The sequence below is a fragment of the Pristis pectinata genome, chromosome 6 (genome assembly GCF_009764475.1).
Source record: "Pristis pectinata isolate sPriPec2 chromosome 6, sPriPec2.1.pri, whole genome shotgun sequence".
NCBI classification, from domain to species: Eukaryota; Metazoa; Chordata; class Chondrichthyes; order Rhinopristiformes; family Pristidae; genus Pristis; species Pristis pectinata.
In genome coordinates, this window is record NC_067410.1 from 44407478 (window position 1) to 44420531 (window position 13054).

At 43.6% G+C, this 13054-nt stretch overlaps 1 protein-coding gene and 1 long non-coding RNA gene across 2 annotated transcripts in view; one reads left to right on the forward strand and one right to left on the reverse strand.

Annotated features, from left to right (window-relative positions):
* The first annotated feature begins 999 nt into the window (after positions 1-999).
* Positions 1000-13054, forward strand: part of LOC127571953 (uncharacterized) — a 167161-nt gene continuing 155106 nt past the window's right edge. The window contains exon 1 of the long non-coding RNA XR_007956526.1: positions 1000-1410. This is a non-coding gene — a long non-coding RNA (uncharacterized LOC127571953). The remainder of the gene's footprint in view (positions 1411-13054) is intronic.
* bhlhe40 (basic helix-loop-helix family, member e40) lies at positions 4207-8731 on the reverse strand. Its single transcript, XM_052018717.1, has 5 exons — positions 8194-8731; positions 8011-8077; positions 7671-7778; positions 6648-6771; positions 4207-6144 (listed from the first exon to the last, which is right to left on the reverse strand). The coding sequence occupies exons 1-5, from the start codon at positions 8268-8270 to the stop codon at positions 5318-5320; spliced, it is 1203 nt and encodes a 400-aa protein (XP_051874677.1). The 5' UTR covers positions 8271-8731; the 3' UTR covers positions 4207-5317.

A 13054-nucleotide genomic window follows, 5' to 3' on the forward strand; every position in this document is an offset into this window, starting at 1 on the left:
AATGTGGTTCACTTAACAATGAAAGGAAAATACTGTGGTTCAAATTATGTATAGGTGGTGTTTATTTGACGACCTGTTGTATAGCAACAAAAAGCATCTGGGATTATTTTTCCAATTGTATCTGCATCTTTTTGGCTGTATGACTACATGTGTAGTCATATGGAAACGTGTACCTTCCTATGTGTTGTATCTCTGTATTCATGCGTCAGTGTGTGTGATTTTGTATTGCTATGTGTGTATGTCTTTGTCTGTGTGATAGTATGTGAATCTACGTATGTATGTCTCTTTTCATCTGTATCTGCCTCTGTCAGTTTGTGTGTGTGAGGAATAATTTGTGTGTCAATGTGTGCCTATAAGTATGTCTTTTTACATCTGTCTGTATATGCGGTGGTCTCTCTCTTCCCCTCTCTGTTCATGTGCCTGTGTGTGCCAGTACATCTGATTATGTGTATGTTTGGGAATGTGTTTGTATGTCTATGGATCTGTGCGTATTTGCATGAGAGTTTGTTTATGTGCGTTTGTTGGTGTCTCTTGTCTGTGTATGCATGTTCATCTTTGTGTATTTGTTTTGTATGTTTTTATCTTTCTGTATGTGTGTGTCTGGGTAAAGTATTTCTGAGTCTGTATCCGTGTGTGCATGTGTGGATGTATTGGTATGTTTCTATTTTTATTTGTGTGTATGTACATGTGCTTCTCCATGTGCATGGCTATATGTGTGTGTATATCTGTCTGTATATCCCTTTATCTATGTGTGTGTGTGTGAGAATGTGTGTTTGTAAGTGTACCCCTCAGAGTCCGTGTATGTATCTCTACTTGCATGTCTGTCTGTGTGTGAATGTGTATTTTTTGTCCGCTTGCATGCGTCTGTACGAAAATCTGTTTCTGTATGTCTGTGCTTGTGTGTTAGAAAGAGCGTATATGTGTTTCTCTCTCTCTCTCTCTCTGGATCTGCCTGTATCGGTGTGTGGTCTATATTTCTACGCTTCTAATTGTGTCTGCATCTATGTGTATGTCTGTCTGTATCTGTGGTGTGTGTGTGTGTGTGTGTGTGTGTGCGCGCATGTTTTGCGTGTGTGCGGATAAAAATATGAGGCCATATCTATGTGCATGTATCTGTGATCACTTTGTATCCTTATGGGTGTGTCACCATTTGTGTGTGTGTGTGTATCTCTCTGTGTCCGTGCGTGTCTCTCTGCGTGTGTGAGAGTCTGTATCAGTGTGCGGGTGTCGGGACGCGGATATTCGGTTGCCGAGGCAGTTTGCTATGTGGCATTAAGGCGATCTTGAAGCGATGCCAGAACACGCCTTTTCCAAGAAGCCGAGCCGCGTCTTTATTTAGTCAGCCTGCACGTGAAGAAACCGAGCCGGAAACGTGACATTGTCGGGGCAGCGAGAGCAGGTCAGGACTGGGTGAGGCGTTTCAACTGTGAAGTTAACGAAGTGGTGGGGGGGAGGGGGGGGGGGGGGTGGAGAGAGGCGGGGGTGGGGGAGGCGGGGCAGCTGAGCGCTGCCAGGCTGCGGCTGCCAGCACTGCACCGTCTCTCAGTTCAAGACCGTGTCTTGTTTAATTATAAGGAGCTTCTGTTGATACGTGGAAGGTTCAAGGTGCACGGTTTTATTCGTTGCTGAGCGAGAGACATAGAATATGTATCAGGGGAAGGAAGCAGGTCAGATACTAGGGGAGGTGGGCACAGAAGCAAGGATGGGGGTGGGGGGAGGGGAAGCGAAAGAGGGCGTGTGGGTCACGCCGTGTCCGTGTCCACGTACATGTCGTGTGGCCGGTCCGTACGGCAGAGTCTGATCTCCAGTGGCTGTGGACCTCCTTTTTGTTGGACCCAGACCTCGATCTGTCCGCTCCATGTGGCAACTGGTGTGCAATGGTCACCACCCCCCCCCCTCCACCCACCACCACCACCACCACCACCCCCCACCTACCCACCACCATCCCACCACCAGAAGAGTTTGGGGAGGGAGAATAAAAAAAATGTACGATTAGTGTGAATGTAAATGGATGGTTGTGAATGGACTCAGTGGGCCTGTTTCTGTGTTGCATTCTATATTTGACAGTAGAGGTTCCCTAAAGGTTATATATGTGTCGCAGTAATACATGTCTGTGTGGGAACCATTCTGTGCCAATATAGGCAGGGTAGCCTGGTCCTCGCTTGGCTTCTAGCTCTCCCTGACTTGCAGCAACCTCCATTTATATGGCGTCTTTAGGAAATTTGCAAGGTGCTTTACAGGAGTGGTAACAAGCAAACCTCCACGTGGAGCCACATGAGGAGATGTTGATGGCCAAAGAGTTTAGTTTACAGGAGAAAAGAGAGGCACGAGGTTCAGGGGGAGAATACTAGAGCATGTGGCATTGGCAGTGGATGGCACTGGTATCAGCGATGAAGTAATTCAATTCAAGAAAGACCCAGGGGCCAGAATTGGAAAAACTCGTCTATCTCATGAGAGTTGTAGGGCTGGATGTGATTACAGAGCTAGGAGCAACAAGGCTATGGTGGAATTTGAAAACAAGGAAGACAATTTTAAAATCAAACTGTTCCCTCATTCTGAACTGCTACACAGTTTAAAAAAAGATAATTTTCTTAACAAAGCAAATACAAATATTATTTCCTCCTTGCAAATCAGTCTAGACATCACCAGTAAATCACAATGTCCACCCCTCCAATGTTTGCACTACTGGTTAGACTGACTGAAAGAGCAGGAAGTATTCACCATCTGAATGTAATCCGAATTAAATTTGTAATAGTTAATAGGTCAAGGATTCTTTTATAACCACCTGACCTTTTTGTGTATGTGCCCAAGGATTTGGATAATGTTGGAATATTCACTCACTTTCTGGCTTTGTTGTATTGTTCTGCTGAAAGGGATGAACAATCTCAGGCTCTTAACTGGTGCTTGACTGCCTATCAGTGCACATAATGGGGCAGACTTAAGTTTATTTCTCCTCTAGCTGTTAAAGAACATTTTGGTATTGTAAGGCACCTGATTTTCCAGCTCCGCCAACAGCTGGTTGGCAAGAGACAAGTAACAAAAACTGCTGAAGGGGAGCCTTGTGGTTTTAGCAATGGAGTTATGAGGAGCCGTCAACAATTCCAAACTGCTGAAGGATTTCTTAGCTGGAGAATTTCAACAAATTGCGATTTTTATTCATGGAATGTAGGTGAAACACGTTGTTAACATGTATCCTGTGTTATACAACTCTCAGAACTAATGTTTACAATATAGTCCACTTCAAAATGTTTCATTACTTAAAAGGAACTTTAAAAATGCAAGTTGTTGTTTTGTGGATCACATTGCATTGAGTCTGTTGACTTTTTGAACAATTGGATTATTCTAACAAGTAATTAAAATGGCTTAAGTCTTGAAATTCTACCTGAGGTTTCAGGTTGTATGAATTGTTGTTTGAAAGCAAACATTAGCCATTATCAAAGAAAACTCTGAGATTTGCCATTGTAATTTCCTCTCCCCAACTGCTTTGTCAGTTCTGAAGTTAATGTGAAATTGGAAGCAGGCTGTCATAATAGTTTGCTGGTGAACTTTTCCTCAGTGTACAACTCAAACCTGGAATTTCAAGGGAGGAAGTGCAAAATGTTTTCTAAATGGATTAGAGGAAATGGGCTCCCAAAACCTGTGTGCTGTGAGCCCCAATCCATTCCAGATACGCTTTTATCTATCCTCTTTAACTCTCCATTCCATTTTGCCAGCATACTAATAAGAACGATGAAAATCTGCATTGTACCACTGTCCCTAATCAGCTGATAACTGAATTTTTTCACAAGAGGCCAGAGATGACAGTGCAGTGATATATTTAGCTGGCCTTCTTTCCATCGCTTCAAATCCACTTTTTGTTCTCTTTCATTTATACCACCCTTTGGCTTTTTAAATCCATATTATATTTTAAAATGGGAAATTGTCTATCATATCAAATTGAATTATATGTCAGCTGCCCTTTTTATAGCATATGATTATGCAATGAGCTGGAAAGTGTCCATGACAAGAATTGAAATATTAGCCCTGGGCATTACAAGATTTTACACTGCTTTAGTTACTGGGCTATGTATGCTTAGTTATAAAATGATTCACTGACTCAAAATATATAAACTGACATTTAGCTGGTAATTTTTACTAGTAATTTGCTTAATTGACCAGTGTGGAGCAGTGGGTATTGGCTGCCACATTTTAATTGTACATACAAAATTCCACAGGAAAAATATTTTATTAATCATATTTTAAATGAATAGTAACATTTATGTATAAACAAAATATGTACAATACAATATTCCATCTGCTGTAAGTTTCCAAAAATAGTCTGTTTACCTCTCCCTATACAAAACTAATCTTCATCTTTTTTTCAAAACATTACATTCAACCTTCCCATATTATCTGAATTCCGTTATTTACACAAATACAAGCATTTACCAGCAGATCCATACCAGATATCGAAACCTGAAAGGCAACATCTTTTACGAATGGCAAAGAAAATAAAAAGATTCATTATTTTTAAATACATCTTGTCGAAGTACTGTGCGTTAAACAGGCTATCCAGTAATGACTTTGGCATCCTCAAAACCTCGACCAGCCCACCATTCACACATAACACATCAAAATTTACAGCAATTTCTTGCATTTCTCTCAAACAGCATGCTGAATCTTTTAAAATACCACTTCATACATCACTTGCTCATATTATGGTCACCATTTCCACTCAACATCCCCTTTAAGAGCCTGCAAGGATAGTTACTACTGACTTTTATCAATCCTGCAAAAATACAGGTATATACAGAAGCAGTTACATTTAATATTTGGTGCTTTTAAACTGGGTGGGATCATTTAGCAGCATATCAGTGCTAATAGGAAGGGCACAAGTCAGTTCCTTGGCTATTATTACAGCAGAAAGCTTAAGCAGCATCTATAATTTCACCATTTACATTCATTTCACAGACAGTGCGCTTACACCTCTGAAACTATATGAAAACTTTGGAGGTTTTGTTTAGCTGGAAAACAAGAACGGTGAAGGAAAGTTTATCTTTTTTAAATCCATTGCACTTTAAAGACATTTTTATGCAAAGACTTCACATCTGAAGCAATCTGCTGTCCTTTCCTATAACTGTGAATGAATTATGGTCTCGACAGCCATTTCTAACTGTTTACATTAGCTGAGGCTACAACTGTTGGAAAATGGCGTCAAATCTAAATGTAAACACTAACCAACCTGGGATTACATCATTTTCAAACTAGTTTTAAATTGAAAGATTTTTTTTTCATGTAAACACACAAGATCAGTCATAGTTTCTGGTATGAAAATAAATCAGTCTTTGGTTTCCACGCTCAGGGACGGGACTTGTTTAGGGGCTTGAAGCAGAGCAGACGTGTCCATTGATGGGGAGATGGAGACTGGCGAAGCCCCCCTTTGGGAAATTAAGAGAGGAGAGAGTTTATCGGGGTTCATCAGCCCGGTCAGCGTGGCCGATGCAGGGATCCCAGGGTACAAGACTGGCATGGAGGTCGGGTACCAGCACTTCTCCAGCATGGGCATATATGCAGCGGCCGATGGTGGCAACAGATAAAAAGGCACACACAGTGGTGGTGGGTGATGACTCAGGAAGCTACCTCCAGTGTGGTCGCCATTAGTCATGCGGATGTCCTCCTCAGACAGCTCCATCCGAACCTTTTTGATTGGCGGTTCCTCATATTCTTGTTTAATAGAGACAATCCTCTCTGCCAGTGGGTGCTTCAGCTCGTTCTCTCTCTCTGCACTCTCCAGGTCATGCTTGGAGTCACTTTTATCAGGCTCGCCACCGTACCCACTGTCAGTGTCAGTATCACTGCCACTCTGCTCGCTGCTGGCAGGACAAGTCCTCTGGATTACAGGCACACAGTTCTTGCCAGGTCCTTCAGCTCTGGACCTGAAATCTCCTTCCAGAAACCGTACTGAGCTCTGCCCCATCCCATTAACATATCCCCCTGTGTGAATGTCTGCTCCCATCTTCTGAAGATGATTTACTAAGTGTGCAGGCTTCACCTCTCTCAGATTTTCATACTTGGCCAGGTATTGGAGCACCTCTTTGGCACACATTTGGAATCCAGACTGAAACATCTCATGACTAGACTCAGATGCCTTAGCTGTCTGTTCACCTGAGAAATGAAAGAAAAATTTGCATTAAACACCTGACCTACATAAACTCCTTCACTAAAGAGACTAATCTTCAGCTGCAGTCACAGTCCATACTAATTTTCTGTTTTAGATTCAATCTTTTTTCAGAGAAGGTATTCCATTCATGGCTGTAGATTATCTTTAGATTGATTCAACTGGCAACTAATTCAGATTCTGGTGGAAGTTAAAGCTTGTCCCATTCTTTATTAATAAAAACAGGTTCCTGGAGCAACTTGAAAGCATCAAAACAGCTTATGTTGAACATGCCAAATAAAATTACCACCATTTTGGACTATACCAATCATGTCACTATGACAACAAGCCACCACACTTGGAATTAAGGTTTCAACACCAGAGATCTGCTAACATTCACAGAAAGTTAAATGCTTTGTAACTAAATCCAGGAATGCATTAATAAAGTCATGTTATGTTTTACTTATTAAGACAAATATAGAATCCAAATACGGTTCTAGTCTCCGCTTACCAATTTGTAAACCATTCTGCAAGGCTAGTATTTTCTGTTGCTGCTGTTCAATGAGGCCAGTTAACGCCTTCACATGCTTCAAGGTAAGTTCAAGAACCACTGCCTTTTCCAAATGCCCCAAAGTCTGAAATTGAGACGAGTGTATTATTAAAACTTATGTTCAATGATATTGCATCCTGCAAAAAACAGTTAATAACTCTGGCTCCTTTAATCAATAGTATCTCACACCCAGCAATGACTTGCCAAATATACGTGTTTAAAGGATTCCTAATCATTATAACTAAACAAACAGAATCTAACTAGGTGGCCTATAATTAAATGAATAGTACCTCACCTATACAAACTTATATAACTCAATGAATAACTCAACTAACCGTTAAAAAGCCATGCAACTGAATCGTTAATAACCATTTAAAGCTCATATAACTAAATGCTTTAAAATCTCCTCTTACTGAACAGCATCTCATTAAAAACCCGATAACTAAATAAAAACTAACAATTAAAATCCCCTACACCACGCTGATGTTAATTGTTGACTGTACCACACCAGTGCGAGATTTCTGCATAAAATGTAATAGCGAATTGCTGCACCTCACATATTTAGAAACCTCCCCTGGCAGCATTTTAATGGAATAATTTAACCAGTGCTGCTAAGGAACGACACTGCAGAAAATAACGAGGAAACCCCAGGCGTCTAACAGAGAATTTTGTTTCCCCCTGTCCACCCACCATCCAAAACACCAGCAAAACCTCTTCCCTCACCTTCCCCTCACCTCCCAAACGGTTTGCGTTATTTACTCAAACCATCTCGTTTTGCATATCTCGATCCCATCCAAATTCTAAGTGCATTCCCCTTCCAAATAAACACAACCTTCGGTTTACTCAAAAGCAAGACGATGCCAGATATTTTCAGCTTTAAATAAACATTTCCCCCATATAGAATATTGACGCGCAGACAGACAGCCTTTAACTCTGAACCTTTAACGGTTATGCCAAGGCACGTTTAATTTCAGCGTCTCTTACCGTCAGTTTGAGATGTTCAGGGAGCATGTCCTTTAGCTGTGCAATGCATTCATTAATCCTGTCACGCCTTTTCTTTTCTATCAGTCGGTGAGGCAATTTATATGTTTCCTATGATTAAAAATAAAAGCCATTGACTGTTACCTCCGAGCACAGATTTATTTAACAAGGGCTGTCTGGTTATACCAATGAGAAACCCCTTGTAGATACAACGCATAATGAGTACTGTCCACAAGGATACAGTAACAGAGGGTATATAGAGGGATGGCAACAGAAGGATAACGCGACACAGTAACAAGAGGGATAACGAAAAACAGTGGCAAGGAATAAAGAAACACTATACCTTATTGTCGTCGCCTTTCTTTAGCCCCCTCTTAGTTTTATAAAGAAACATATGAGAAAATTCCATTCTGTGGAGGGAAAGATAAGAACATAATGAAGGTCGAGCTGTGATTTTTTTCTCCTCATTTGAAAAACTCTCAGTACACGATCAAATACAATTAACAATCAAAATTCAGAAGCCTACCCTTGCATTTCGTTGTTTTCAAAAGTTGGGATTTTCGCCATCCGAGGGGGAGGCTGTGCACTCGTGATCCTTTCCATTTCAGTAAATTCTGATTCTTGCTGCTGCTCTGCTCTGCTGCTGCTGGGGGTTTCCTTCCCTATCTCTGTCTCTCTGTCTGCCTTGCTGACTGATCAGTCGGAGTTTGCTGCACTACACTTGCCTTTAATGAACGTGTGGGTGTTAGAAGAGCTACGTGTTAAACCCTGTGACTCCAGGCACGTCTTTGCTCTTACAGTAAAAAAAGAGCTCCAGTCACATGAGACTCACGTGTACAGGAGGCTGCTCACATCTCTTGCTCTCTCTAATCTGTCTCTCCAAAACAAGAAGTGGTTGGGGGTTGGGGAACGGATCAAATGTAAAATAAAAATTAGCCAAGATAAGGAGGATTCATCAAATTGTTGACTGGAATGCCGCATATGCAATACATAATATGTAAAACAAATACACCAATAACATACACGGTGTCAGTGGGACCAGGAAATGAGTGATCGGCAGCCGATAGCTTTTTATGAATTGATCATAATTCCAGATGTCGATGGTATATTGAACGAATCGCGCAGGTTTCTGGGGACTGTCGTGAGCAATCTGACTTTTTGGGGGGTGGGTGGGTGGGCAGGATTGGGGTCATGTCTCCCTCTTAGTACAAAAAACGTGAAGAGTGTAGTGTAGCTGCCCCCGGAGCTGAGCACAAGCCAGGAACGGCGAGAAAGAAGCCTCGCTTTGTGTCCAACAAGAGCGGGCGCACACAAAGTTGCCAAAATGCAATTAAAACAATCATGTTAATATGCAGCTATTAACCGGTGCTGGGTATGGTCTTCTCTAACACAGAGATCGCCCCGTTTTGCTATTAAGAGTGTTTTTTTTCCTGCACCCCAGCGGTACTAATTACTGGCTAAATCTTAATTTAACAGAGGTGCCTGTTAGGGGAAGTGCGTGAACGGGGGTAACAAGGTGTCCGACTGGGCCATATAAAACCCGGCGCGGGGGTCATTGCACAGTGAAAGAGGCTCAGACGGCAGTTTAATTCAGTTTGACCGCAGGGTCATGGATCTGGCAACCTCAGCGCCGCGGGAAACGTGAGAAATGGTCATGAAATGTAATCAGACTCAGACAGTAAATAGGGGCCACTGCAGTCGCCCAGGGAGAGCCGTCTCAGGAAACACCAAGGAACAGGTTCCCTCCCTCACGTCGCATCTTCCGCCTGCTCGGGGAGAGCCTATTCTATGTTAGTTTAGGGGATTAGCAGGATTGAAGTGTGTTTATTCCACTTTGGAAACTGTTAATTCAGAACTGCAAACTGAAACTAAACTGTTAGGAAGGGAAGCGCCCATGGTAAAGTGAGCCGAGTGTTGCATAACGGCGGCTTTGGGGAGGTGAATGTATGGAGCGAATGGTTCGAGGTGTTAGGTTTTAAGGATGTTTGCTGCGCAGTCTGCTCCAGCCTGGCCCCGCCCCGCCCCGCGGCGTGCGGGGTAACGTGAGGTCCCGCCGGCTGCTGGCGAGAAGCGCACAGGCAGCTGCTGGCGAGTCTGACCATGAGGATGTAAACGTGACAGCAGAGACTGAACGCAGCAGCAACACAGGACAGCCCCCGCACCACATCAATAACACAGGCGGGGATTTCAGAACCTCTTCTCTCCCGAGAAAACACGCACAAAAGAAAAATCCCACGGGGGAACGAAAAGGGAGATGACTTTTAACCATTTAAATGCTGCACTTCAGCCGTAGCCCCCGTTATGAGTATGCAACAACGCCTTTTCCTTGTTCGCCCTTTCTGCTGTCATGAGTGTCATGTTTATAAGGCTCGATTTAACCAAGTCTCCCTTTTCACAAGCTGTCAGCTCCGGGTGCAGAAATATTTTCAGGGGAATCAATGAACAGAAAAAAAAGTCCATCGTTAGAAACTCTCGAAGGACTTCATTATTTCTGCTGCGGTGGGATATTTTTTCCTCTGGGGTGGATATTTTGCATGGAAGATGTAGTTGCTGCTGTGATTTCCGAGAGGTAGCAGATACAAGGGGCAACACTGTAAAAAGCAAAGGCAATCTTTCACAACGCTAACGTGTTTTCACTCCATCTCGGTACATGTGACAATAATAAACCAGAACCAATGCATGTAACGTTTCAGCTATCTCCGTATTTAATAAATATAAAACCACTACATTTAACATTCACTCTATCCCGTTATTTAGTAAATAATAAAATAATACATTTAACATTTCGTCTCTTTCCCGATTTAAGATTTCCACACGGCAGTGGAGGTTGGGGGGGGGGAATGAGAAAAGGGGCAGTCAATTAGGGGGAAGGAAAATCAGGGTAAATTCGCCTTTCGGCAGGAGATGCGAATTTCCTCAACGCCCACACAGTCTATATAAGGACCAGTTGCTGCGAGCTTCCGGCCTCTGCGATTTCGCTCAGCAGTTACCATGAATTTTAATCACGATCCCTGCTCGGGATTGGAACCAGCGATTGCAGTGCGTCCGAGGCTGCCAGCTCTGATTGGCCGCATTCGTGGAGGTTTCGTCACGTGACCTTGTTTCCAATTGTTTCCATCCAGTCAAACAGCTCTTTTCCACTCCGTTTATCATTAATAAACTGGAGTGTTTAATGCCAATGATTTTAAATGCCCCCGTGACTTATACTGATGGAACGGTGTTTAGGAGATTATTTTTAATTCCAGGAGAGTTGTCAACCTGACTCGTGTGTTGCAGGAGCGCTCAGTCTGGGGAAAGTTCAGGGATCACAGAGTTCTGCTACACGGGGGGGGGGGGGGAGGGAGAGAGAGATCCGGCTCATGCTGACTGTGGAAGGGCAGTGCAATTAATCCCGTTCTCCCTGACCTTTTCCAAAGCCCCGCAAATTTCTCCCGTTGAAACATCTGTCCAATGCCCCGTTTACAGTTCCTGCCGAATGTCAGCACCGCCTTGAAGGCAGTGCATTCCAGATCCAATTGGTGCATTGAAAAATAATCCCAATTCCACTCTTTGATGGCACGAATTGGGGTGTTCCAACAGACATCCTGGGTGCACGTCGGTGGGAACGGGTGCAATACAAACGGTGGAGCTGCTGCCCCATAACACCAAAGACCTGTGTTCAATCCTGACCCCTGGAGCTGTTTGTGCTCCAGCTTTTCTGCACACACATGTGCCGGTAGTTTGTGAGACGGTGGTAGAATCTGCGTGGAGTCAATAGGAACGAAGGGAGAACAAGTTACGGGCGGGGGGGAGTGCGGAGTTGCGAATGGGGATTGAGAGCCGATATGGAGTCGATGGGCCCAAATGCCGCAAGGAAATACAGTGAATATAGTGGAAAAAATTCTGGTTCCTTATCTGCCCACTACTGTGCGTATGGTTCCAAACCACGTAGTTATGCCCGATCGCGTTTTCGCAAGTTTAAATTCACTGTCAGTTCTGGGTAGTGTTTTTTTTCCCTCAAACTCAATGGACAGAACTTTCTGGGGGATTTCCAACAACTGCAGACGTGTCGGGGTCATATGAAGCTGAAATTACCTCAACTGGCCAGCGCGGTTGTAAACGTGCTTAGAATCCTGTCTCTCAACCTCGCTCTCGAACCTCTATCCACCTCCCACCCCCCCCATTAGCACAGAAAAACTTTCTGCCCAGCTCATTTTGTTTTTATTTGTCACAGATCACACCCAGCAGATTGGGTGGAGTTGGAACTGCTCACTGAAGCTCTTCGAGCTAACGTTTGCACAGGAATCACATTTTCCTCTCTCACACTTTTAACAATTGCAGACACAACAACGTTTGCCCGCAATGTTTAGTCTGTGATGCAAAAACCCTGCTGTGCTTATGTTGGCGTGCAATTAACATAATTGTAAGCGAGTGTCCCAAAGTGGCGGGTGAACAGAATTGCCATGCGGATGGGATTCGACATGTCCGTAGCCTGGACTCGCGTCTCGCACATTGTCACCATGTGAGAGTCACATTCTACAGACACACGTTAACCTATCAATAATCGGAGTTACTTATTAACCGACAGACATATTCCTTATCTTTCAAAGAATTGCGCACTTTGATAAGCATCCCAATGCTGCTACCTTGTAAATCTCCCATTTACAGTTTCGGCGGGGAGGGTCAATTGTACTCTAGACATGGAATCATAGAGGAAGGAAACAGATAACAGAGCTCAAACAGACCATCGAACATCCTTTTACACCAAACCCACTTGATATTCTCCTCACTTTCTCATTAACTCCACCCAGTTTCTCCCACTCGGGACAAGTTACTGTAGCCAATTAACCTACCAGCCGACACGTCTTTGGAACGAAGGAGGAAACTCCACGCAGTCAGAGGGAAAACGCGCAAACTCCGCACACACAAGCGACCCAGGTCAGAACTGAACCTCGGTCTATGGAGCTGTGAGGCAGTGGCTCTGCTGGCTGTGCCAGTGTTTCAAGGGGCTGGGGTGTGGACTGCCCCCGCCCCCGCCTGCATTGTCAGCTAATGCCCAGTTGATAAAGCTGGAAAGGCTTTCCCTCAGGTGGCCCATTTAGCCACACTTGACAACTATTTTACAGTCAAATGAGTACTGTATGATTACTATGTCTGCAGGAGTAAGACTGAGGATGGGTATCCTGCCCCCAGTGAATCAGCTCCCCAAACGTTCTTCACAACAATGTGAGACAAAGTGTAAGGGAGTACTCTCTGTTTGCCTGGATGAGAACAACAGGACTCAAGCTCCATTCAGGACATAGCAGTTGCTTGATCAATGTCAGATCTATGCACCCTATGTTTTCCATGGTTGCACCATGGCTGCGGCATGTAAATTGGTAAATTGGTTTATTATTGTCACATGTCTT